This window comes from Falco biarmicus, chromosome 2, assembly GCF_023638135.1.
Source record: "Falco biarmicus isolate bFalBia1 chromosome 2, bFalBia1.pri, whole genome shotgun sequence".
Taxonomy (NCBI): domain Eukaryota; kingdom Metazoa; phylum Chordata; class Aves; order Falconiformes; family Falconidae; genus Falco; species Falco biarmicus.
Genome location: NC_079289.1, coordinates 80,560,903 through 80,588,760, shown reverse-complemented (window position 1 = coordinate 80,588,760; position 27,858 = coordinate 80,560,903). Strand labels below are relative to the sequence as shown.

General features: G+C 40.6%; 1 protein-coding gene across 1 annotated transcript; it reads right to left on the bottom strand.

Moving 5' to 3' along the window:
- Positions 1–1,360: 1,360 nt before the first annotated feature.
- Positions 1,361–27,735, bottom strand: RRP1B (ribosomal RNA processing 1B). Its single transcript, XM_056327448.1, has 16 exons — positions 27,489–27,735; positions 23,137–23,219; positions 22,146–22,203; positions 21,359–21,444; positions 20,300–20,361; positions 17,969–18,098; positions 16,433–16,497; positions 15,730–15,890; positions 14,988–15,082; positions 13,857–13,954; positions 13,331–13,350; positions 12,800–12,925; positions 11,252–11,991; positions 8,255–8,401; positions 7,447–7,513; positions 1,361–6,325 (listed from the first exon to the last, which is right to left on the bottom strand). The coding sequence occupies exons 1-16, from the start codon at positions 27,733–27,735 to the stop codon at positions 6,135–6,137; spliced, it is 2,376 nt and encodes a 791-aa protein (XP_056183423.1). The 3' UTR covers positions 1,361–6,134.
- Between the last annotated feature and the right edge of the window lie 123 nt (positions 27,736–27,858).

The following is a 27,858-nucleotide window of genomic DNA, read 5'->3' as shown; positions in this document are numbered from 1 at the left end:
TACAGATGCCTGACTGCAGCAGACTAGTCAAATATGCTGAAGTTATTTTAGAGATCACTGAGTTGTCACATTGTATTTGTCCAAAACATCACAACTGTTGCAGTGTTACATTAAAGTAACAAAATCCATACTTTTTTTTTTTTTTAGTTCTTTTTTCCAGGAAGGGTTTTTTCTAGGGTTCAGCTTTTAGATATGCAACACGTGTTAATCTTGAAAGAGGCACTACATTTCTCCTTGATACGCATGGTGGGAATAACATGTGAAATACGCTTGTGTAACCTTGCAGACTGTTGTGCAAACAGACATTTTCTGCTTTCTTGGAAACACCAGCCAATATGGATCACTGAAATGCCAATCCAGGTCCAACATGCTTGCATGGATCCCACGAGGAACCATGGAGGGGCACCAAATCTTACAACAGTCCCTTGGAGCACGTTCAGGGCAGGCACTATAGGTTTCACCATACAGCATTCCACCACAGTGAGCAAGATCCTACACAGCATGAAGGTGATATAAGGTACTGCAGTAAGTCATATCTTAGCCCCACGACTAAACCACAAATGGGGACTTCCACCTGACACCACGTGTAATAAAAGCACATGCAGCAATTTAATGCTATCACTATGGTCTTCCACACTGTCAATACATACTATCATCTAGAAACCTGTTCTGAAGCAAATCTCATTTTACCTGAGGATTTACGTTTCAATTTTACTAGTGCCACTGCTGTGGATAAGTTGCTTTTCCTTGCCTGAATAAAGTTTTTTGCATTTCTGAGAAGTCTGTGCCTGTCAAGAAAACATGACTGATTTTTTTTTTTATTGATCCCATGCAGTTGGAGGGCCTGTCAGTACCCAAGGTGGAGACGCAGTACTCTCTAAGATTCTTGCATGTATGTAACTATGTATGGTGTGCTGCTGCTAATAAATAAGCAAACAGCTTTTAGAGTGTCCATCTCATACCTACTGTTAAGTTACTGCACAGTTACACAATTTTGAAATACACATCTTGCCACATTATCATTTCAATTACTGATTTTAATTGTCAAGGAATGACGGCATAATCTGCTTGTTTCTCCCGAGCAATCTTTCAGCTCCTGGTATCTACTCTAAGGCCCAATTACAAAGGTCAGAAGCTCAAGGTGTATGAACAGGCATATCCTATCATGACCCTACTCACTTCTGACATGTGTCTGGGTCATCATCAGTTTTGGTTATTTATACAATAAAAAAAGAGGGAGAGCGAGAGAGCGCACATGCATGCATACAAGAACAGCTTCCTTTGTACTTTTAAGTGGCCGCCCTGGATACTACCCTCCCATTTCCACCCCCAAATTTACAGATTTACCCCAAATACAATGTCCACAAAAAAGAATGGTTTATTGGACTAGACTAAATGATGTAATGCTTAGACGCTGTATTTGTATTAACAAAGCTGTTGCAGATGTACATGAAATGAGACATGGATTTTTTTTTTCTGCCTGTAATTAAGTCTAAGCACAGGAAATAAATGACAAAAAGGGCATCTGATGCTTTCCAAGTCACATAGCTTTGATGGACTATAAAAGATCTTGCGTACTTCATAATTTAAATATAATTTCAACTTGCCTTGCTGAATTTATTTTGTGCTTTTGGGTTCTCTTGAAGCTATAAAGAATTATAAACTATTAGCACTTGAGAAGTACAAAATTGACCAGATTCATAACAAAAATGCAGAGACAATCATTACAAAATACAGTCCTTTAAAATGTATGCCACATTACGTTACTTTGACTCAGAACGTGACTGGCAGCTATAGGGTTGGAATAACACTATGAAAAAACCTACGAAGCAACACCAAATCAGATTCTCTTCTCCTATCGATACATCTCTCCTTAGAGTACCATTGTGTCTGTTCAGTCGGTTCAGTGGATATCCCAGATGTTACATTTCTTTCTCCCTCCCCTACGCCCCCACCCACCCTTTTTTTTTTTTCTTAAATGTTTATTGGAATTGTCATTATCCAAATATTTTGGCTCATGTATTCAATTTAACCCAACACTACTGATTAAACTGCACTGACAGTGCTTGCATTTTGTTTGTAAAGTCATCCTGAATGAAATTCCAGACACCACTGAAGACAATACACATTACATATGTGTATTTACAAAACATTCCACCAGTTTCATGGCACAGATGATTATGCATGCGCAAGAGAATCACCTTGAGGAGGGGAATTAGAGGAAAATTGAGTCTTAACAGAAGTGTAGTATTACAGAAAGCTTTTTAGGGTAAAATACAGCTATTGCCTTCAGGATGGTTGGCACGCACAGAATCTACGTCACCACAGTTCCCTAAGCAACACATCCTGCCAGTTCAGCACATACTGATAGGAGTGATGGAGGATGGAACGGAGTGGAGACCTTGCGGCCAGGCTCTGTCATGCTCCCTGCAGGAATGGGAACTTGATGGCACCACACAGCCGATAAGCTGCATGCCAGTTGTCACGCAAAGGATCCATGAGATGTCCATGGCTGAGCCAATCATTGTGGTGAAATTACTTTCCTCAGATGAAATAATCTCATTGTAATACCAACGCACACCTCCCTCCCAAAGTTACCTGCCTCCAAGGTACTACTACACCTCACTGGGCACACAATACCAGTTAGCAACAACAATGTATATGACTAGAGTTGCTCAAGCTCCACCTAAATGTGATGGAAATGGACTAGTCCTGGACTGAAATAAGTCCAGGGCAGGAGGAATTGTTGTCTGAACTCCTGGATTACCCAACTCTGATACAGTGTTCACAAAGCTAGGTCAATCCGACTCCCTCTAAAGTTGTTAATGAATGAAGGGACTTGTAATCAAGGGAGTCAGCCTTGGGGAGCATGAGAACAGATAGTGAAAAGAACACCATTATCTCAGTTACACAGAAAGAAGCCTTCAAGTGGGGAAAGTTCTGGCTACAAGAGGAAACAGGATGATAAGATGCTGCAATCCACTGGCATCGACAGAAAATTAGTTGAAAATAGGACAAAGATAATAGTGGTAGTGGGAGATCATGACCTTCAACTCAAACAACCCCCCTGAAAAAGGGCAAAACCCCAGTTGAGGAGCATGCGTAGTTAACAGAGAACTTCAGTAGTGCTAAGGATCTGTACTACTTTGCATTAGAAGAGAAACTTGTAACCAATCCTGTGTATGATGAATGAATATGCAATGTACTATGAAGTACAAAAAATGGACAGATGAGGGGAGACGGGATGGGAAGATTCCACCCTAACTTCTGGGATCAGTCAATGGGCTGAACACGTCTTCTTCCCCTATAGGGATGCCTTTTGGGTAAGAACTTTGACTTATGCATGCTAAATAACTAACTCATTCTACCTGTCATTAGTAATTAAGGTTTTGGTTGTATATAGTTTGGTAGTGTATAATTTCAAACTTGTTTTTGCAGACAGTCCCTGTCACCTACAATCACGAATCTTAACTTGTCACGATTTTATAATAAAGAGTGTTAATTCCGTAAACTGTTAGTGTGGGCACTAACCGCTGCTGGCAGCGGGTAACACGTTTAAACAAAGTGGGCAGACCCACTGAGGGGTCCCCCTGATGCTATTGGTGCGTCTCCCTGAACAAGGCAGTTGAATTGCCCTCCGATCCAGTGGGACTGTTCAGTGAAGGGTCCCTATAATGGGACGCTGACAGACTGGTCGGGCACAAGGGTCTCAGCTTTCCTGGGCTGCCAACAGACAGATCAAACACTGGGGTTGAGAAGATTCCCCCGCTCTCCTCCCCCTTTTCACATGACAGCATGAATCCCAACAAGCAACCACATCACTACAATCTTAGATAACAACTTGACTGCCATTTCTGCCTTCTCCATTAGCACTGTGGGCAACAAAATATTTGGACAAGCAACAGGTTCAATGGATCCCCCAACCAATAGAAAAAGATCCAGACAACAACTTAAACACACTTCCATAATAAGTTATATGTATTAAAACCAAACCCAAACCCCAATGTGTCCTGATTCTGGATTTTTCTGTGCACACCAGATCTACCTACTGATTGTTTTAATCTACATCCTTGGAGGAATGTGGCATCTTCACCATAATGCATTAACAACCATGCACATACAAATGCTTTTATGCATATTCCACAAGAGACTTCTCACCCACAGTACAAGATAAACAGTACAACATATCAAACACTTTGTTAAATCCTACTTACCATCACCTTGTCAAAAAAATGCATTATGCTAATATACAATGAGGTTTTTTTAAATATAAAAGAACAATAATTGCTCAAACAGCAAGTATTATTAATTTTATCAGATGTATTCTCCAGAGTTCTTTACTGATCAGTCAAACCAATACAAACTGAAACAAAACCAAATGAAATTCAGTCCTTCACTTTAAATGAGAAAAGACAAGAGCAAAATGACTTTCTGGCAGTACCACAAACTGTGAACTGTCACAAACTTAGTGCAAGAATGGGCACAGATTAGAACTGAGCAACTGAGACCAACCAGCAATCTGCAAGTACACAAGTATTTTGAAGAAATTCTAGATGAGCTACAAAGAAGCAGTTTCAATCCAGTTGCTTACAAGGAGTAATCTGGCAGAGGACAGCCAGCATCAAAAACTGGTAAAAAAACAGTATTGATGTATGCAAATATATCATATCACAAAATTTAATTTTGTTGGCTGAAGTAGCTAAATGTTTACCAGTTATCACAAGACAAGATAGTGAAGCGGGCCTACCCTCTCTCTTATAGGATTACCGAAGTAACTGGTGGGAAGCTTCATGAACAGCTTTGCTCTGGCACCAGGTTTTACTTTGAAGCTGAGCTCTAACATAGAGATCTGCTGCAAAGCCTTTGCCTCATTTGTAAAAGCAAAACTTCCAAAGAAAGATTTCAAATCTTCCAACAGTATAAAACAAGTTTTTATTTTCACTTGCTCTCCCCTTCCTCACAGTTCCCCCTCAGAATACTTTAATGGTCTCTCACAGAAATACACTTCATTCTTTAGAAAAACCAAAACATGCAGAGTAGCCATAAAATATCCAAAAAACTTAACGCAAGGAAATGCTGCAGAAAGAATTATTCTGGTTCTACATCAAAGCCAAAATCAAGCTGCCTGGGCTGTAAAGTTTTACCCTGTACTGAGAGGCACCAAAGCTTTTAGAGAGATGTGTGTCCTAACCAAAGATGCACTACACCGATCTAGCTCACTTAAGTACAATCAGAGGTTCATTCACTGAATGAATCTGAGTTCTGGTAACATGTGGTGACACCAACTGCTAAAGTAGAAAACGAAAGTCTTCTCAGAGCTTCAGGAAAGACAGCAGTGGGGTGGGGGGAAGACCTGGAAATATCAAAGATTTCTCTTGCAAGAGCATTACTTCAGGTACAGTAAAGAGAAGCCCACTTACAATATGACAAGTGTGAACCAGCTTTGGCACTTGCGTTACTGAAAATAACGTGGTGACTATTCCCAACTCAGCAGGCAACCAGCTGTGAAGGTTTATGTGCAACAGTGACCACTTGAGCAGCTAGGCGTCTCTTACCCCAGGGAAAGCTTGCTTCCTATCTGTAAAGCTACCCAAGCCCAGCTGTTACTAAACAGAGACACGAGGTAACCATTACTTCCAGAAGAAGAATTAACAGAATGCCAAGGTCACACATGAAAACCGATGGGGTAAACTTAAAAAATTTATGAGCAATGAGTAGGTTTAGTCTACATTGTTTTTTTCCATTTTAAGCCCCGCAATTAAAACCAGTTTAATATCATGAAGTCCAAGTTTTCTTTAACCTCAAAAAAAAAAAAAAAATCACCGGAACAATCAAACGCTGAACATTCCTTAATTAAATGAACAAGTCTCTTGGGAATAACATGGGCAGAGACCATACTTTTTATAGACCAAACCTGAGCAGAGATTGAATTTTGTTTCTTTTCTGTAAATAGACAAAACAAGTATTTCAAGATACAGATGAAGTGGTGTCAAAATAGTGATGACCTAGGTCAGTCAGAATTTTGTATATACAATTTGTATTAACTTAAAAAAATAAAGAAGTTCCAAAATACCTCCAGAGAACATTCTAGGTTAGCAAAATGTCCTGTACAAAAGTAGGCCACATCTGTTGGTTTAAAAGAAGTTCATAGCAGTTGGTCTCTTCTTAGCTGATAGAGTATAAGGTTTCTTCGTTTGAGGCTCTCCTGCTGGGGTGCCACTGGGTGACTTCAGCACCCCATGACGGGGTTTCTGTTCAGGATTGAAAGCCACACGGGAGGGTCCTTCTGGGCTCACTAATATACTTTTGTCATTCTTTTTAAACTCTGTTGAAAAACAAGCAAACAAGTTAAAAGCAACACAACTCCTGGAACAACTGGGCCTGACAATCGGTTGCTGAACTGCCCAACCCTGGAAGTCTGCCTCAGATCCTCAAGTCCTTCACTAAGGATCAGAAACCTAAGACTATGGAAAAAAAGGAGATGGTGGTGAAGCACATCTCTTAGCAGAGTCTTTGAGACCGGGGTCTGCTCAGTCCACAGAGAGGCTGTGAACCATTCTCCATGGTTTCACAGACCACCAGAGACTCTGGGCCTACTCCTCTGAAATAAGTGGTCCAGCTGTCCCGAAGAACACCACACTTCAGTTTAAAAGATGACAGTGGGTAAGAAGTGTCTCTGCTCTGACTGTTAAACAGCACTGCTCTAGAGTCTCTTGGTTATCCCTTCTGCCAACAGGTAGACTTTTTCTTTTCTCTTTGTGCAGTTGTGTTACATTAACATAAAGACATGTGTCTAAACACACTGTTCTGAATTTGAATTTAGCCTATAGCACAACTCAGAGAGTTAAAAAAAATTAGCCAAATGAATACATGGAATAAACTTCCATGCTATGGAGGAAGAAGTTTATTTAACAGGGAAAACCACTGCTGCTTATACGGGGTATCCAAAAGGGAAGTAACATTTATCTACTCATTACCATTAATAAACCACAGGTAGCCAAGATAAAACTGAAACTTTGCTATTATACACCCTGAGCTCATCAGCATATCAGCACCTTTGTCCTGGGAAACAGAAGTGAGCAATGAAGACTGTGAAGTGCACTTTTCCCTAAGAGGTGTCCTGCAGAACAGGCAGCTCAGGAAGGTGAGTCTTGCTCTGCTGCACTGTTTTCTACCCATAAGGCTCCTTCTGCAAGTCAGTGAAACAGCACCCTGGAATCAGTGCAAGTCTAGCTGTCGGGCCAAATGTCCTGAACCTTACCACCTCCTCTGGACAGGAACTTGAGGATGGTTTATAAAGTATATGCAAACACTGAGATAAAAAAAAGGATCACAATCATCCTGTTCTAGAGAGGCAAAGTGTATAGGTGTGGATGAGTGCATACAGCTTCCCCCTTCCTTGACTACAAGAGAAATTGTGGAGACACACAGATGTATTAGACTCACCAGCAGTCATGTTTTTATTCAAGCCAAACGTGACTTTTTTGGAGCTTGATGACTGTAGCTGGTTCAGCTATAAAACAAAATAAAGACATGAAGTAAAATAAGATTTCTGAGGCAATGCTATGCGATCTTTTACCTTACCTGCATCCCATCAAAACCAATGCAAAGCACCTTCCTTCATTTGATTTAGAACACTCCCAGTCCTCTAGCACTGACCCCTGCTAAGACAGCAGTTTTTCTAGCCAAAAGCAAATGTATTTCATTTGTAGAGAAATCACATGCTCTCCTTAATGTCATTACATAATTCAACAACACACAAGAAGATATTTGTATATTAAATACACTGGCCCCACTGCAGTCAGGCCTCAAAGTGCAAAGACGGCTTGTTATATGTGTATTGTGAAAAAGAGGGCAGTCTTTAGAAGCCCTGTACTGTTGCCACCCTCCACAAATGGGAAGAAATGGACGCTCCAGGTCCTTAGCAAGACTGAAAGTCAGCTTATGCTTTTGCTTTCTTGCAAAATAAGCAGGTTCAGAATGGTGTCCTTTCAACAAGAGGGCATTTTTGAAAGCGGGGTGGGGAGGAGGGAAGAAGAGATTTTAAGATGCATACAACTCATTTTCTGAAACTCTGGAGCCATGTGTGACTGCCTACAAGGAAACGCAACAGCATTTCCAGTTTTATCTGTCCACATGAGAAGACTAACGCAGGGTGGAAAAGACAGCATGAGTGGGTCATGCTCTTTGCTGGGGCAGGCAGCTTGGGAAGAGACCTGTGCCCAGACTCAGGGAGAAGGTGAGACCCCATTACCTGATTGGATGCCCTGGTGGAGGAGATGGCGCTTCTGGCTTTCCTGAAGAATACCGGCTTTGGTAGAGTTAGTTTTTCAAATTTTACAAAATCATTTCCTGGTTTTGCTTTCTTTTTCTTTAATGATGATAGAGCAGCACTGCTTTCCTATAAAGGAAGGAAAGAAAAAATTGCTCTCAGTGCAGAAGTACTATACTTAACTATACCTAGTAGAGTGATCAGTGCTCAGAGCTTATCATAGGTGGCTTCTGTAAATATCGTCACAGCTGAGAGAGTGCTAGTTGATACTCATAAAATCTAAGTGTCACGGTTACCTCTCAGGAGTTAATTTTGCAGTTAGTATGACTGAAAACAGCAGTTGAAGGCAAGCTCTGTGCAGAAATAGGAAGGTCATTGCAAAGCAAAGAAGGAACACTTGCCTGTCTCGTCAGACTGCAAACAAATGTGTCTTCTTCATGTGCATAAGGCTGCCTTACAACCGACCCAGCTCTCCTGCACACAATTGATGATTTTTTTGTTCCTTGCCCTTAAGCAAAAACTCTTCTGTGGTACCTCTGGACACATTAAGATACGCAACTAATGAACAAACCCAGCTTTACGCTAGATGGAGGAAAAAAAAGTGGAGTATGAAACCTGTCTACACTCTCAGAAAGCCAGCTATTGCACATTGCCACTAGTTTGCTACCTCACATTCACACTGAGGATTGCCATTTAAAGCAATCCTTTCCTCCAGCATAAGGCAATTCTTAGGACCTGTGCTGGCAGTGCCACTAATGAAATGCAAAACACCAGAGCTTTCCAACCTGTTGTCTAGGGGCCCCAGATATCTGTGGGCTACTGTCAGGGGAAGATCAGCTATGCTTCACGTCAACATACAGATGTGAAATTTGGCGAGCAGTCTGCAGCCGCGCTGTGGAAAATATCCAGGGGATATGGCTTCTTTCAATTTGAAAATCACTTCTGCTTTAAATAAAGCGAAAAAGCGTAAGTCGTTTCTTTCTGAATTCTGGAGACAACTGAGAAATAATGCTGAACTTGTTTGGGTTTTCCCCTTCTCCCCCTTGACATTTGAAGCCAATTCTTTGGAGGTGTGTGTTGCCTTTAAAATCAAGAATCCAAGCACGCCCCTCACGATTTCTGGGCACAGGACCAGTATTACATAACTAAACCCAGGAAATAGAACGTATTATTTCTCAAGCAATGAAAACAAAATCAGCAAAGCCTAATTTCCTCCACATTAGTACATTTTAGCTTTACCTTGCCCTCTTTTTTTCTTACACCAACATTATCATTCTCCTCCTGACTCAACTCCCAAATTTCTCTCCTTGCCTCTGTCCCCCTGCTGCCACTCAACACACACATACACACACAGCTACCTGGATCAGGCAAGGACCAGCAAATGCTGTAGTTTCTTCAGAATTATATATGGCAAGAGTGGCCCACTAGCCCATGCACTGACTGGCCAGCCAGCCAACAGGCAAGTGCTGAGGTCATGTTGCTGTCTTTCCTTCAGTGGCTACACTAATTTGTGCCAAAAACTAATTTCCATGAAACCTGCAGGAACTTCATCTCAAACCTATCACAGATCTTTGAACCTTATAATATTTTCTTAGAAGCCAAGCTTTTATAGAGAAAGAAAGATGAGGTATGCAACATGTCGGATTTAGGTAAGAGGAGAAAAAGCCAACAGTTCCCACTTCGGAAGCCCTGCAGTGAGAAAAATGCAGCTTGCATACTGGGGAGAGAGAAATGTTTTGGTTCTTCCCTCTCAGTACTTTATCATCAAAAATTTTAAAATATCAAAGTTATTTTAATACTATTTAATCAATGTTTCAAAATGCATTTTTTTCTCCATTGAAGGACTGAGTAGTTATATCAAGTTCATATACTAGGCTGCACTACTTAAGTTTAAAACTGTATGATAAGTCAAACAGAGGCGAGTTGATAGGTAACATGCACTTTTTAGTCAGAGGAACACGGAGTTGTTTTGTATTCTGAATATCATTTATGCTTTCTGAATTTTCTTTCCACCAAAGTGAGACTGTCAGCAAGACTTCCAAGAATATAATTGAACCCCTTAATGTGTTAGGATGAATACACACACAAGAAATGAGCAGTTAAAAGCATTTCAGTGGCAGGAGAGGGAAGAACCCTTGCACTCTCTTCTCTTAGCCACGCCACCAAAAATACACAGTGCAAAATGCTTCTCAACTCCCAAACTGCTGAGCAAAATCAACCCTATTCTATTTGTTGCCAAGAAGAAAATGGATATGGGAGGTAAAGGGTAGAAAAGTTAGCTTGTTCCCAAACTGCAAGACACACATTTTTGAAGACAACTACAACTAGACTTTCCTAGTAAAAACCCTACGGTATTGACTTTGTATGAAACTGGACCATTCATAAATGTGATTATACAGCCATTGATGACATTGAAGGTCACAGTGTCATATTTTCTGTTCGCTTTTTCCCCATACAGCACTAACAATTTGTTTAAGATGGAGAAATGAGCTAGCAAAAGAAGCCACTATTGGAATTGCTGAGGGCACAAGCAGCTTATACTGATCTAAATGTGTGCTGCTGCTGCTGAAAAAGGGAACTTCCATCTTCCCAGTCTCATCCTTTTGCCAAAATATGCCATCTGTGAACATGCTGTAAGCTCAGCCAGAGACCCAATGCAAAATAATAATTAACCCAGTGACACCCCCCCCCCCCCCCCAAAAAAAAAGACAACCCCGTACCCCAACAATCCAAGTTTCAGCTAGATGAGTTCTTTTAGCTAAGTAGCTAGCACAGGCTTTAGTGTTGTTGCGCACGAGGGCGTAAGACCATGGCGGTGGATGTGGATTTCTGGGGAACTGAGTTTTTTTGGTGACAATGCATGATGACATTAGCACACAGCCTGCTCATCAAGCCCCAGACTCAGAAAGCTAAAGCCAGATTTGAAAAGGAGCCTGGCAGCTCACCGAGAAGGCAGAGAAAAGAATGAGATATACATACCTCCTTCCTGCTTTTCTTGCATGCGGTGTCCAGAACTCCATTGACTTCAACAGAGTTTAGCACCTCTTTTACTTTTCTCTTCTTTTTCAAGTTTGCTGCTTTCTGGCTGGAGGCTTTTATCTCTTCCAAACCAACCAGCTTTGTCTTTGTCTTCAATTTGACCTTTTTGGAGGGCACAGATTCAGAGTCTGCATCTGCTGGCAGGGTCCCCAGCAAGCCCTCCTTGTTGGATTTCACGTCAGTTTGCTGCAAAAGGGTATTCCCATTCACCAAGACAGCCCCTACCTTCTGTTTCTTCTTCACAACCTTAAGAGTTAACGGTGTGACAGATGGGCTGACATCCTGTGCCTCGCTGGCATTAGCTGGTCCATTCTGACATGCTGGTTTTACAAGAACATTTTGCACTTTCGGATTCACTTTCTTCACTTGACTCTTTTTACTCTGTTCTGCATCATTCAGACTGCTCTGTGCAGAGATACTGTGATTTTCTCTGGTGTCAGCTGCTACATTTGTGGTCTCATTTGCCTCATTTACTAGCGATTTCTTTTTCTTCCTTTCCTTGTTGTTTTCTGGCACCTTTTCCTGGCCAAAAACATTAGATCCAGATGTTTCAGTTATTCCCTCCTCACGATTTCCATTAGCTGCTCCAGAATCAGCACTTGGGCTGTCCCTCTTCTTCCTTTTTCTCCTCTTCTGGGAACCTGATGCCTCTTTCACACTTGACATCTCTTGTTCATCCTCTAAATCCATTCCAAAAAGAATACCATATAATACAGACGTGAAACACAAAGGTACTTACAACTGAATTCTGATGGGGTTTTTTTGGTGGTTTTTTTTTCTTTCTTTCTTTTTCTTGTCTTTTAAAATAGGCATACCATTTTCCTGCCACCAGTCAGCACAACAACCTTACTATTATAGCTGGTCAGGACGCTGCAGTCCTCTGACACCTGGCCTAACTAATATTTTGCTGATCTTGCCTTGTCACAGCTAATATCTAAGCCATTCGCTGTGGTAACCCTATTTAGTATAACAATATTCCTATAAAAAATTATTACCCACCCATTAAGCCAAACAGAAGGGCAACTCAGGGGTTCAGTAGTTCAGTGACATATTTTGGGGTATGACTGGGCTTTTGCCAATAAGCCATGATGCTACAGATACTTGCACCTGGTTCTCAGTAACTCTCTTCACCTTCCAGAAATACCCCCAAACTCCTATATTCTAACAGTCATCCTATTTTAAGAAGGCTGACATGTTTCTGTTTTCCTACAGTAAATGGAACTGCTCAATGGAGCAATGTATACAACTGCTTCCAGTTCTGCTTTTGACTGAAATTTTTGAGGTGATGCTTGCCTCACAACTGGTGACAAAATTCCCACCACTTTCAAAGAGACCTTAATCTCACATTTAACCTTCATCACAACATGATACAAATCAGCATATCCTGAACAACAGGTTTGCCTTCTTCAGAACTGCTTATCTGATACTTTGACAAAATACTCAAGCGACTGCAGACTGTCTCTCTTCCAGAAGTTGATCTTGCTTTACCTTCCACTTTTTCCAAATTGTTTTTCTCCCATGGCTTGACAGCTTTTTTCTTTCGCCTTCCCCTGCTGAATTCATCATCATCTTCATCTGTAGAAACATCTTCAGGAAAATCTTGGGGGAAGATTCCTGTTGAGGAGGAAGTATAAGGGATCTGAAAACTCCCAGCTCTATTTCTATGTACAGTTATGCTGTTCATATACAACATAACTCCCACAGAAAGAAAATCAACCCCTTGCTCCCCACTCAACCTGAAAGAAAATCATAGGAATGATTCCTACTTGTTTAAGTAATAATAATCTCCTTTCATTTAAGGACAAAGTACAGGGTTGCTCAAATTGTGAAGGGGATTTGGCCATCTCACCAAAAACACGTAATGTATCTTAATGAGATTTAAAAAAATCAACCCAAAACAGTATTCTTGAATAACATATTAACAAAAAAAAAAAAAAAAAGCAATATACATTGTACAGGGACAATATATATCCTTCAATGGAAAGAAACTACTGCCTCTGTATGCTGCTCAGTCCTTACCTTCTGCTAAGTCCTGGAACCTGGAGGTGGGGCAGGAGAGAAGGAAAAACAAAACAGTATTACTGGTTTAGTACCAATAATTACACTAGCAGCACAGCGTCACTTGTCACTGTACTTACGGATTTGTCAAAATAGGAACAACATACTTTGCATAGGAAGTTACAAAGAAATTCCAGAAGAAATTTGCCTCAGAAATCCAAAACCTCAAAACCAAATCACTGAAAGTATTGAGAAAACACCAATGTAATGCTTCTCCCACATCTGTAACCTGCGTATCGCACAATCTAATGTCACATCCTGCAGTACAAATCCACCGAGTGCGGACACACCTCAGCTAGCTGCAGTTTTCTGTACCTATGATGAACAGTAACACAGGCTTCAGGCACCTTATGTGTGTTATCTGGGGCTGTGAGACAAGCCTGCTCTCGTGACATTGTCACCAGGACAAGCGAGGGTAGAGAAAAAGCAAAGCATAAGATGTTTAGGACAAAGTGGCACATGCAAGGTGTATTTCAACAGAACTCACTTTTTGACCAGCTTGTACAGACGCTTTCGGTTAAGGGAAGGTGTATTTTTCTTGCTCGCCAATTCAAAGAGTTTGTCAGCAACAGCCTTATAATCAAACTGTTGGAGGAAAGCATTATACAGCTTTTCTTAGTTAGCTTATTAATGCAGGAGAACCCAATGTGACTCGTGTTACCAATACTTCAAGTAGCATACACATCCTTTAAACAGCCACCTCCTTTGAACACAAAGTGTTTTCTCTCTGTTGAAATTTACACCCCCTTCACATGTATACTGACTTACAGCCAGTTGCTTCATTAACAGAACAGTTGAACTCAGTATCACTTTCTCAAACATTCCTAACCTTAATACTTACTCAAGAGAGAAGCCAACCAACTTCAAAACTCCTACAAATATTTAAGTAAATATCAGATTTAAAGCATGTCGTATCCTAATTCTTGCTAAAAATCCACAGATGCATGAAGTGTATCTACCATGCATGTGCATGCATGATGGGTGAAACTGTCAAAAACACTTCACTGCACTGGAAGTGGGTCTACAAAAAACCCAGATTGCAATGTTACCCTCTCTCCCACGTATCCCATCGGCCACTACTTTTGGTCTTACTGTCAATGAAACCTAAGCTGATTGCTTCACCACCCACAGTGATGTGTGGCTTTTACCATACACTTTTGAACTCTTGAAACAGGAAGGGAGGAGCACAGAAAGAAGGTATGGGAGAGAGGAATGAAGAATTCAGAATTGAAACATGAATTTATTTTCTCATAAACTGTTCACAGAGTACACGTTACATCATGGGTCCTCAAACTACAGCCCGCGGGCCGGATACAACCCCCCAGGGTCCTCAGTATGGCCCCTGGTATTTACAGAACCCCCCAGCGCCGGGGGTTAGGGGGGGAAACCAAGCAGCCGCAGGTGACCTCCTGCCACTTCATCCGCGCGCCGGCCCCCTGTTTAAAAAGTTTGAGGACCCCTGCATTACTAAATACCACCTTACATTAAAGCAGAAGGAGATTAAAATTTTGTAACATGCTTATCTGATTAATACCCTTTACTTCTGTACTTCCTGAAAGGGATGGGAAAAAAGAAAACAAAGGGTGAGTATCAATAATAAAGCAAACAAGCCACAAACCTGAAGAACAGGCCCGATACCATCATCAGTATTTTCAGAAACATCCTCTGTTTTTTCAGAGCTCTGCACTGATTTTCTCGACAAACACCTTTCTGCTATTGTAAAAAAAATACTGAATATTAATGTTTAGTTTGTTTGACATAGCTTGAGATGGTTGCTTCATTAACAGAACAGTTGAACCCTGTAGCACTTTCTCAAACTGTGACAGCACATGGTACTCTGATCACTCTGACAGAAGATCAGATGTATTTTTCTTCATGCAATCTTGTGAGCCTGGACTGATTGAACTACTTTACATCACCATTATGCAATACACAACTGTGGCATTATCTGAGTGCCTTTTAAAAAAATTGCCTCTATACCAGAGTACACCTGGATTGAAAATCTTCCTGCTCAGATTTATTTTACTTTTTTTTTAATTTAAAATGCCCACAGAATGCCAAAACCTCATCTTGTTCAAAAATGTTATGGACAACCAAGCCAAAAGCCAGACTGGGTTATCATCTAGCACTGTTGCAGAAAACTGTATTGCCTGATTTTACAGAGACCAGTGATTTTTGTGACATGCTCTTATGGAGTCACTTTGTTTAAGCACATCTGAAGGGAAGACAGGAAAGCACAATTATCCTTACAACTCCTTGAACATGTGTTTGACTGGTTCAGAGCAGAAATGTATTTTTAAGAAACAGATTTTTTAAATCCCACGAAGTGTTACCAAAGCAGTTTAGAACTTTCTCCTCACCTTTGGTTTTAAGCACCTCTTCATTTTCCTGTTTGTCTTCTTCAGACACATCCTCATCTTTGTTGCTACCCAATTCTCTCATTAGATCCTCAATGGCGTAGGGGGACTGATCCACAATGATCTCAAAGATACCAGTGGCTATGGCGTGCAGCACACATCGACTGTGTTACAAGACAGCAGGGATGAGAGTCAAAAGGCAGAAGCATACACACCTTCCCCTCTCACATTAAAAAAAAAAAGAAAATTTGAGGGGCACAGGGAACATGGGTAAGAAAGTGGAAAAGCATCTAGCTCTCCAGATGAGGAAAGTGAACCTGTTACTTCCTAAACAGAAGCCCTTTAATCAAGTGTCCTACCAGTGTTTTCCTCTTAAATTTCACTGTGTTTATATGCTGCTCTATATTACGCTGCAGCAACAAAGGATCTAATTAGCTTAGCTGTTCTATACACGTTTAAAAAAAATTAATAACCAGACAAAACCAACAGAGCCTGATATAGTTCTCACAAATCCATAAACACTATCTACAGCTCTGATGAATACAAGTTTTCTTCAAATGACTGTGCACATCATTAGTAAAATATCCTTTCTCTACATTCTGAAGTTATACTACGACTCTTCTTCAAGCCATTTATTACCATGTGGAGTGGTATATGCAGAATTTCTTAATTCTTAAAAAAATATTTATCCTTTCATTAAACTTACTCCTTTGATTTGGCAGCAATTTTGCAGAAAGGTTCAATGAACTTGAGATTCTGGTCTGCTGTGAGCTGTATGATTAGAAAGAAAAAAATGAGTACAGTAAATATTGTATGTGTACACTCAAATTCCTTGAATATTTGGTGTAGGGGGATCTTCTTCAAGAAATTAAGTCAGAGTTTTTCAGCATACTATCTAATTCCAACTGACAGGAGTATCCAGTGACTTTTTGTTATGACTACTACCGCTAACTTCCAGGTATTTCCTGGAAGCATTATAAAAATGTTGACTGCTTTGCAGACTTTCATCTACCGAGTACAGAAAGATAAAAAAGCTTCTAATTTTAGATATGGAAACATGAGGCAGAGAAAACAAGTAACTTTCGCAAAGATGGTCTGTAGCAGACGTGAGTAAGACCTGGGTTTAACTGGACTGCTTGGACCAAAACAGTCAGCTACTTTAGTAGTACTAAAGATAAAAATCCTTCCCTAAATTAAATTTATGAGCATCAGCTGTGATTACACATAGTCTAGAGAACTAATTCCCCATGCTTCCTGTGAATGGCTTAGTCACAGTTTTCTGCCTGTGGAGCTGCAGAAATTATTTGGGCTCCAAGTGCAGTCACTTGTGCAGGCACCTTCTCTCTCACACTTCACAATCCAGAACCACAAAAACCGCAGGCAGGATTGCTTTCAATACTGACTGCAAAGAATACAAATGGAAAATTGCTGACAGCTTTGTCCATTGCAAGATGTATCCAGATGTCAGAAACAAGAGGAGGTGAATGAGCAGAAGTCTGGAAGGAGGTGTGGGGCAGCGGGCACCTCACCCTAGTAGAGTAATAGAAGAAATACTCTGAAGTATTTCTGAAGAAGTTCAGTGGTGACAGCTGCAGGAACATGCATTCAGTTGCTGGAAAACTCTGCATCACTGTAACCAATACAGCGACCACTGTAACAATCAACCAAAACTAAGGACAACTGAAATAGCAACATACAGCTGAGAAAGACAGATTCACCAGCAAAATAAACAACTGGATGTAGAAGGTAAATTTGCTCAATGGACAGCCAACAAGGTTTGAAGCCAGCAATTAGCAAATATTAGATAACTTTGAAAGCTCACTTTCTTCCTCTATTTAGGTGTCATACTATCAGCCAAGAGCAGGTTTTACATCAGTTTTTGCAAAAGCAAAGACTGGCAAACATGTTCACACAAGGGAAAATATGTTAATTCCCTTCTGTTGAAACAAACAAATGAGAATAGTCTTAACTTTTCTATTTCTATTTCCAACCTCAGTTTGGAGCAGTATAGCAGTACTCAGGAACTTGAGAGAAGCTACTATATTCTCACTGTCTATAACAAGACATGAGTAAAAGTACCAGCACAAATTGTAATAAGTCACTTTCTTCATGGTTATTCAACGTTCCTACATTACACTTAAAACTGTTAAAACATAAATAATCTAAAAATTCTGTTTCTTCTAAAATGCTGCATGCTACAGTTAACATTAATCAGGAGGAAAATGACAAAGTATTTTCTAACCTCCTCTGCACCAACTTTAGCCAATTCATCCAGATAGATATCAATGAAATGTAACTTTATCCCAGTGGGAGCATTGCTGCTTGCGTCCATAACTTCCTTCATTAGTAGCTGCAGGAATAGTTCAATTAGACTGGCGGGGGAAAAAAAGAAAAGAGAGAAATAAAAGAGAACAATATATTCACATCCAATTGCTCATGTTCTATTTGCTTTGAAATCAAACTCTAGCCATTCACAGTTTTATCTGTTCTTTAAGATGGCTATCCAACACTCACAAGAAATAAATCCAGTGATCAATTTTCACATTTTAAAGCAAACTTTTTAAAAATATCCATCCATAATCAGAAGTCCTTACAGTCTAGATGATTTTGTGGCATCATACAATCCACTCAATGCAGTTTGCTGCAGTGAAAATCACTGTTTTAAAATTCACACCTTAATTTGGACTCAAGTTTATTATGCTATATGATTAATGGATAGGAGGAGGGATTCTGGCATTTGAGCAGGGCATTCTGAAGACACAGCTGTTGCATTCATCTATCCTTGATGGACAACACCTCATACCCTTCCATTTTATGAGACAAATTGCATTTTGGTGCATAGCCAAGGTTTAAATTTAATACCGATCCTTCTCAAACTCATTTCAACTGTGCAGATTTTGCCTTCATTAAACTATGTTATCCACTGTCCCTTAAAGCAAAACGGTAACATTGAAGAACAGATCAATGCCTAAGGTAGGCACAAAAAAATTACCATCCCAATAGCTCAAGCCAAAAGTGACTGAGCTGTGTACATGTAGGACTGTGGCTCTGTTCAATTACTGACTTCTGGAGTACTAACAAATACTGCTGGAGTGACATGGCTCAAAGAGACATGCTGTCATTGCTGCATCTGAGCGGCACTTGGGACTTTTTTTCCTTTTTTTTTCTGCCTATCCTCATCATCTTTCAGGAAAGTGAAGCTATGTATAGTCCATGCGTTCTCCCCTGACGTTCTGTGGGGCCTCCTGCAATTTTGCTTATAACAAACATTTCCAGTTCCAAAGAGAATTTAAAGCATTCCAAACCCACAAAGATTATTTCAGTTTCACTTTAATACTCTTCTCTTCTAAAAGCATTTTAAAAGAAAAGATAAACGGAAAACATGCTAGGCAGCTTCTAGGCTACACCTAGGAGGGAATTGCAGCTCTTGAGCACCCTTGCTCTGCAAAGAAAGGAATCATGATTGTCTCCCCCCATGCTGCTTCCTCTGGTGGTGAAAAGCCTCCAGGCCATCCTTCCAGTGAAGCTGGAAAAAAGGAGACCAAAGCCATAACAAACCGCATCAGGCATCAGTTTGGGTGACCATGTCTCTGCCATGGGAATGTGTGTGGGGAAGAAGGGGTTCAGATTTATCAAACCTCCTCACACACTTTCTGTTCTGGTCAATAAACATTTTCATCTCTTCAACCTGTGGGCATTCACCCAATGCAAAATTAAGGTAGAAGAAATGGGGTGTACTTTAGCTTTGCATTCCTTCCTATTTCCACAAAAATATGCCTATATGCATTCCACATTTCAGAAGGCAAGAGGGAGAAAGGATAACCTAACTAGGTTATCAAGTGCTTTTAATTAAAAGACTTAAAGTTCTTCATCAGTTTAAACACAAAGCAAGCTTAGAAGCGCCACAAGAGCTCTAGACAGAGCAAGATGACTGCATTTACTTCCCATTTAATAGAATATAGAAGAAATACAAACAAAACCACTGATGTGTACAACAAACAGAAAGCTAGTTTACAATTAAGGAGTTCCATCTTATCAAAAGACTGTGATTAAATACAGTAAAATAAAATAAAAATAAAAATCAAAAGTCACAGCCAATCAGAAAAACAACATAACCCCCAAAAATTTAATTTTCTGGGATGCAGGCTCTCTGTCTAATCCCTCCACACTCCATTGATAGCTCTCCTGACTAAATCAGTCAGATCTAGCAAACTCCGTGAAAAATCTGGATCCCTCAGATTTCATGACTGCTTGGAATACCACATGAAAAACTCCTATGTTCAGGTTTTGCATAAGCATACATGAATTACTTTCTCAAATCTTTTTCTGTGAAACACAATAAATGGCTTAAGTGAGTTACTGATTGCAGTGTGCTTTTAACTTAATGAAGCATAACACAACTTTTTTCTAAGCTACACATCATAAGTGATCTTCAGAACAAGTAAGACTTAGTGTTAAGACTTCATGACAGCACCACCTATGGAGAGGAAGGATCTACAAACTGAAAACATATTAGATAAAAGTAAATTGGGCAACTTCTTCATGATGCAACTACATTCAGAAATCTGTTTACCTTTCATCCCATTCGTTTCTTTTCAGCGCTTCAAAGGATTGCCTCAAAATCCTACGCATTAGCTGCGAAATACAAAATTTGTTATACATGTTCTTCATGAAACAGATAAAGGAGTTACTATGACTGAAATATGAATAGACTTCTTAATAAACTTCTTTGTAGCACAATAAAGTGGAAAGCTTCCTCATATGAATGTTTTGACAGACCTATCATTTCAAGCAACAGAAGGATGCTGTGAAGCTCAAAAGACAATGAACTATTTTCATATCTTAAGTCCAGAAAATTCCACAACCATCTCTACTATACAGCTTTCTCTTGCTCTATCACCCTGAGCTCTTCATGAAGTGCTGCCAAATCTAAAAAAACCCCACAGCTCAAATGGAGACAACAATACAGGGCAGATGATAACAGTAACAACTTATTTACTTAAAACTTGCACTAAGAGACAGACATATGTAAAACAGCTACATTAAACTGGCTCAAAACACTCCATTTACTGAAATAACTGTTTCTGCTAGGATTTAGAAACAAAACCCAGCAGTGTATGTGCCTGCAATTAACTTATTTCAAAGAAGACTAATGTGAATTTCCTCTTTACAAAGGCAGGTCTTTTCAGATTCTTTTCTCATTGATTTTACTATTTGTTTTAATATAGTGTTTTCTACAGAAAGAATTCTGATAGCTGAATGTACTTTAGCAATGGAAAGTTGGGGTTCTAGTGACAACTACTTTATACAGAATCACAGAAGTCTTTAAACAGTCTGGTCTAAGTAACTGATATTGATGCAGTGTCTTCTGAGACAGTATTTGTATTCCATACAGAAACCAATGAGAAACATTACTAAGTTCTAAAGGAAGGCAAACAAGAAAGCACTTGCAGCATGACATAAACCGTAACGGCTTTTAGATTTGCAGTGGTGAGTGAAAGCCTTTAAAACAAGTGTCTCTTGCGATGCATCAAGATGACAGTCACTTCTCTTCTCTTACAACATACATAAATGCATGTGCAGACAAAGCTGCTTCCCAGCAAGAAAAGATCTGCAGAGGAGTTTGTATTACCATATAGTACTTATCAAGACGCAGACTGTCTATCCCAATCCACTCACGGTTCATAGTTTGCCAAAATGTCTGAATGAACAGGTGTCCTGTAAGAGAGTAAGAAAAAATATCTGCATGTCTGGCACAACAGTTTATTTTGCTAACCTAAAAGAATCTCAAGAAATCACTTCAACGTGAGAAAGGGATGCATTTCCCTAGAGATCAGCCTAGCAACAGGGATAGAGCTATGGGAAGACATGCTTGAGACGGGTACAAGGACAAGTCAAACTTCAGGACAACACAAGAAAAGGCACACTGTTAAAGGTAAGTGTAATTACAGGGACAGCTTTGTATCTATTTTGTGTTACATATGCACAAGTTAAGAGAAAAATACCCATTCTGCACTCATTTCTATCCATGCAAGTTTTGGCATTGACTGAGCACTCTTATTTCATGTGCATTTTGAATACTAGGTGCTTAACAGCTCACGAAAGAGGGTTGATTTTGAGTGGGAAATACACAGAACAAGTCAGTCTATGCAGAATAGCAAAGTAAGGGGACAAGTTTGCTTTGCTACCCCATCCTGCAAAGTCTCACCTTTATCATGCTGGATATACAACTCTTCCCTTGCAACAACCAGAACAAACTGCACCTCATGCTTCCCTTAATGCAATCACACACACCAGCTAGACACAAAGCAAAGAACGAAAGCAGCACCCGTATCTGGCTGTCTCTGTACAATAGTGGTCTCAAAATCACCAAAGATGAAAGTATCTTACAAAACATTAGACAATGAAATAGTACTTACGAGCCTCTGTATTTTGAATCACATGGATAAGCTGTGACATATTGTCTGCAAGTTCCTCCTAAAAGTTAATAGTATAGCACATTTCAGAGCTTGGTCTCCTCACTGAACATTCCATCAGAAAACAGCAAGAAGTATGAATATCATTAAACATCTTTCAAAATGAAAAATACTCTTTTAACAGCTGCTTTAGTACTGCAGTTATCCTTCCACATGGATTAGGTCAGTTGTAAGAGAAGATTCAACGGTATCAACCTCTGTTTGTTTCACCAGATCCCTGCACAAATCATCTTTCTGACAGCAGACAAAATTAAAGTAGGGGGAAAAATATACCATGTATTTGAATTAACAAATGATGTAAAAATTTAGGGGTACTGTTTTCATATACCTTAATTGTAGGTGGAGCTCTCTGTACTCTGTGTGAGATAAACCTTGTTCATGCAAACAGACAAGTCATTTGAAAACTGATTAAGTGAGGTTACTAAGATCTGGTAATCCAAAACTGGTGTCTTTTGAGAGTAGGGAGACAAACTGGTAGTAGTTGACAAAAGTCAGTAGTAGAGACAAATCTGGTAGTAGAGGAAGTGCTACCAAACTAACAAAAGAAAAGGATGTGTGAAACTTTCAAACTAGGCTAACTAAAGACTGCAAGTACGTTGTAGTTGCAGTTAAGGGGAACTTGCTGTTACTGCTTTAGTTCTACCAGATTAATGAACTTCATAATGGTATATATTTCAGTTCTGGTTTTGGAAGGTAAATGGCTACACCTGCTGTTCAGAGGGTGACTCCAAACGTGCCATTTAGGCTTCTGTTCATGTGGTGAGTACCACTGAGTTACAGTCACCCCACCTGCACTTGCTGTATATGGGCAGCAGCAGAAGAAAAAAAAAGGTGAGCAACTCATCAGGTAATTTTCACTATTCTAAATTAGTACGTCCCTATAGTGTATTTTAGAAGAGAACCTCTCAAGCAAATATAAACCCAGTTACAATACCTGTAGCAAAGGTTTATCCTGCATCCACATACAATAGAACAAGCCCTTCCATATTTTTAGCAGTTCTTCCTGGCTGAAGCCACCTAGAACAGAGAAGAAGTCTGAATGAAAATGAAAAAGACCCGTATTTCCACCAAAATATTTTCACGCAGTTCCCTCTGTTCCCTGCTTTCTTCTTTGTTTTTGTTATATTCCCTTGGGTAAAGATTGGTTCCTACTGTAAGCACACTAACTGGAAGGCAACTTGGTGTAGTTCAGTGATTCCATCACTGTAAGCTTCTACCTTGTAGCAAAGTAACAAAGATTTCAAAGAAATCACAGGTGGGATAAGATGAATACTAAGATAATTCTGATAAAACCCTCGGGCATATTTTTAGCACCAAGTTTGAAAGACATTTTTAATGAGGGCATCATATCTAATTTTGCAAGAGAGATGATGTGCAAATCCTCAGAGATAACTGAAATGGCTTTTGGGTTTGTTTAATTTTTTTTTGTCTTTTTTTTTTTAAATAAAAGTCTCACTTTATCAATAGTTTTGTTCCTTATTAGAGACTTGTTTTGACAGAATAAACTTCTAGCAGTCAACACACTTATTTCTATATTTAAATATATAATCAAAGAGCCTGAGAAACTATAATGAAAATACTTTTATTCCAGTTAGCCTTAAGATACTGTATTGCCTGAATTTTAACAGCAAAGAATATTTTTGCTATTGACCATAAAAATTCACATTATAATCAAAATCATATACTACAGAAGGAAAGTACTACATGGAAAATAAAATTTTACTGTCAATAATAGTTGCTCAAGAACATTTTAAAAACTGGGTTATTCATGACATCAAATACATTTCTGGGAAGTAAAAATGTAACAGTATACTGTTACAAGGTAGCTACAATAACCTACTACAGCTATTTTCAAACTATGGCCTATTAAGTACTCTCAAGTAATTTCAAGAAAAACCACGTCAAAAAGGTAATCAACTTCAGTAAGCTCAAATTTCGTCCAAAAAGATCACTGTCACTTTTGAAAAATGTTCAGGGGTCTGCCAATCAAAAAAGCCTGACAGCCAGTACTAGATGTAAATTGATTATCTCCTCCTTGGACCAAGTAATTTGAAAGCAATTATCACTACTGCATCATTCTCCACTCAGACGAAAAATTGTAAACATGTTAGTTAAATCACCTACAGCCATGCTTGGTTAAAAAGAAAGGGAGTATTGCTGAGTGAAGGAAATACGCAAAATGCTATGTAGGAAGAAATGTATCTAGTAATATTAAGCATTAGTTATAAATTTAACTTAGATTTGGTAATAATGTTAAGATTAAATATGAAACAAATCACTGATTTAATAATCATTGAAATATTAAAATTAATAACATTTCTGAACAGAATTATATGCTATTATATATAGATTATATGTAGCAGTAAGGAGCAGGATTAACCTCACACACAGCATTAACTCTACAGAGGCATCAGACTTGAAGCTTATGTCCAGGGGATGTCAGCTGCAACCTATAAAGATGGCTCAGGAGTTCTTCCCTGTCTAGGGAATACAGACTTCCATGGGGTTGCTTTTCATACACGGAGGGCTTTTTAAAGTGTCCTAGGCAGTCCTGACCCTGATCAAAAGGTTTTAGAGTAAATTTCTTATCCTAGTCACTCAAAAAGTTGTTTCAAGATTGTGTTTTCCATTTTTCAACTTCATGTGCCCTGCTGTCACCATCCACAGCTGGCAAATAATAATCATTCAAGCAAGGTTAATTTAAAACCTGAATCTATTGCATTAGCAACTACAGTGTGCAAAACTGAAGGCCGCCTTTACCTTCAAGCTACCTTGACAAATATTTTGGGTTTAGGGTCTGAATTGTAACTCTCTCCCTATGCACAGCAGGGTTGCTTGGATTAATACTGTTAGAACCACTCACTGAAGGCACACTACTTTAATGCAAGCCTTTTAAGCTTTTTTTATTTGGGAGTTAGCTGTTTTGACATTGCTATCATTAAAAATGTTGGTATTTTTCCTATTCTAAATAATTTCCAAGGACCAGATTCCACATTTCCGTGGAAATTACATAAATCCCTTACAGATCCAGGCCCAAGTTAAGTGCAGCTCTGTCAGATAAGAAACCACACAGCAATCTTTTATCTTCTACTAAAAGTTACTTTTATTTAATATTCTTTCACCAATTAATTTCCCAATGTCTCTATAAAGATATCCTATTATCAGCCCAATACAGCATGCTCTTCTCTTTCAAGGTAGCTAACAAAAAACCTGCACACAAAAAACAAAACAAAAAAAACAACCAAAAGACCACTTCCAAGGAATAATGTGCTCATTCAAGCTCATCTGCACGCGTGACAACTTCAGTAGTTCTATGCCTTATGTAGCGTTTAACTTCTTGTTGAAAATTAAGAGCTCTAGCTCTTTGAAGAAGTTTCCCCAGCACGATCCATAATTCAGCCTTAGCACAGATCATACTGAGCAGTTCCGTCTACCTATGAAAGATGTGACTGAGGTGAACGTCAGGTAAACTCCACCACACCTTTCCAAAGTTAGCATGTTCTCAGCTGCTCAAATTAGGGTATCTAGCTGGGTTGTCTAATGTGTAAACCTCATCTCCCTCAGAATGCTGGATGGATATAAGACTGCTAATTAATAAATAACTCCTGAATAAAATGCTTTCTCTCCAAGTCAAAAAAATTTAACCTCTGTTTTAATATTACCACCTTGAATAGTACATAGCAGTAAGTAAATCTAGGTGGTCTGGAAATTAAGTCACCCTTGTTTCTGACTCATTTGCATTTCATGGTGGGCTGACTGACACGCAGAAGGTTCACATCCCAAGTGACAATTGCCCAGGGCAGGGGGGGTGGGATTCCTAATATCTTATCTTATGGCATTAGCTTAACCTCCAACCTTCTCTCTCAGTTAGGGCACTCCTCTCTATCTGGATACTTCCATAAACTTAAAGGAATATGCACTTTGCAGCAAGCTGCACAAAGCACTACTGAACACAAGAGAAACCATGTGCAGCTTAGGAAGCCTCCAGAGTTCAAAATAGTTGGAGGTTCAGATGGTACTTGGGAGGAATACAGTGTACACTTGCTTGCTCTTACTAATCCCCAGGCAACCCTTACACCTACGGTAACTGTCAGAAATGGGACGGTGGGCTATTTGGCTCTCTAGCCTGACCGTGTAAGGCTGTTCTTACATGCTCTTCCCCCGTCAAATGCATTAATGGGTCAAATACTATGCAGAAAGGAAAGAGAGTAAAATGAAGAAACAACATCTATTCCCCAGAGTCTTTTCAAGGAATTATCTCTGGGTCAACCAGTATTCCAGTTTCAGTTTAGCTCCTGGGGTGCCAGGTCTAGGCTGGCTTCCTCAAAGCCGAATGAGTGTGTATGCATAAACCTCCGTACCAGTTTCCCAAATGCTATGGGAAGGTTTACTAGGTTAGACACAGTGTTCAGCAAATGCTCATGACCAGTCTCCTTCCCTTGATTCTAAGGTGGCAGTACACAGCTCCCAAGTAGGACAACAAATGTTGTTGGAAAAATGCTTTTGATACTATGAATGTGGAGGTAACAGGTAACCCAGATAATCTGAATGAGTAACAGAATCGACTGCAATTATACAAGTGCTGAAGCACTCCTGAGCTTTCCTCCGATGCTCCTGAGTATCAGTCATGGAAACAGGCAGCCACCACTTCACTAGGCAGCACAGCAGAAAATAAAACTATATGCTCCGTATACTGGGCTGAGCTCAGTCGGGATCTGTCGGGATTTCTGTCCTCTTCCTAGGAATAAGAGCCTGCGAGCTATACTGCTTCCATCCCGGCCACGCTACTGCTGCCAGCCAGGCCCCTGCACCCCCCGGACCAGGCAGATCCTCCCCGAGCCCTCCAGCCCCCGGCGGCGGTGCGGTGCCCCGGCCTGCCCGCGGGGAAACCCATGGGCAAGGATCGGACCCGAACGGGCCTCTGCTCCCTCACGGCGTGCTCGGCCCTCGCGGTATCACCGAGGCAAATACTTCCTCTGATGAAATATGTGCGTAAAAGTAAAAAACTAAAAACAATCCAAAAAAAGCAAAACAAAAAGAAAGAATAAGAAAAAAATACCCAAAAGGAAATAAAATAAATAAATAAAAAAAAAAAACCCAGAAGACCCACAGGTGGCGGCCCCGGCCGGGGAAGGGGGCGGCCCCGGCTCCCCGCCACACGTGCTTCCCACCGCCGCCAGCTGCCGGCCCCCCGCTCCACCCGCGCCGCACCGCTGGGCCCCGGCCGGCCCCCCGCCCCCACCGGCCCCCCGCCCCCGTCCCGGGCCACGCCGCCCCGCGCCCTACCGGCCGTGCGCTGGGTGCGGACGCTGATGTACCCCCGCAGCTTCTTCAGGGCGCGGTCCCGGATGCGCTTCTCGTTGGCGGCCAGCCGCTGCGCGAACTGGATCTCAGGCGGCTGCACGGCGGCAGGAGCCATGGCCTGTCCCCGTCCCCGTCCCGGCCGGGCCCGTCCCGGCCGCGCCGCGCTGCGGAGAGCTGGGCGCCGCCTGATGGCGTCACCGGCACCCCTGTCGCCCGCCTTTGCCGTCATCACGGGGCGGGCGCCGTGGCCGCGGGTAGCTGGGGCAGCTGCCGGGGCATCCCAAACCCGTCTGCTACGGCTTGAAAACTTGGCTGTACAAACGGGACGGGAGCAGCCGAGGGAAGCATCTGC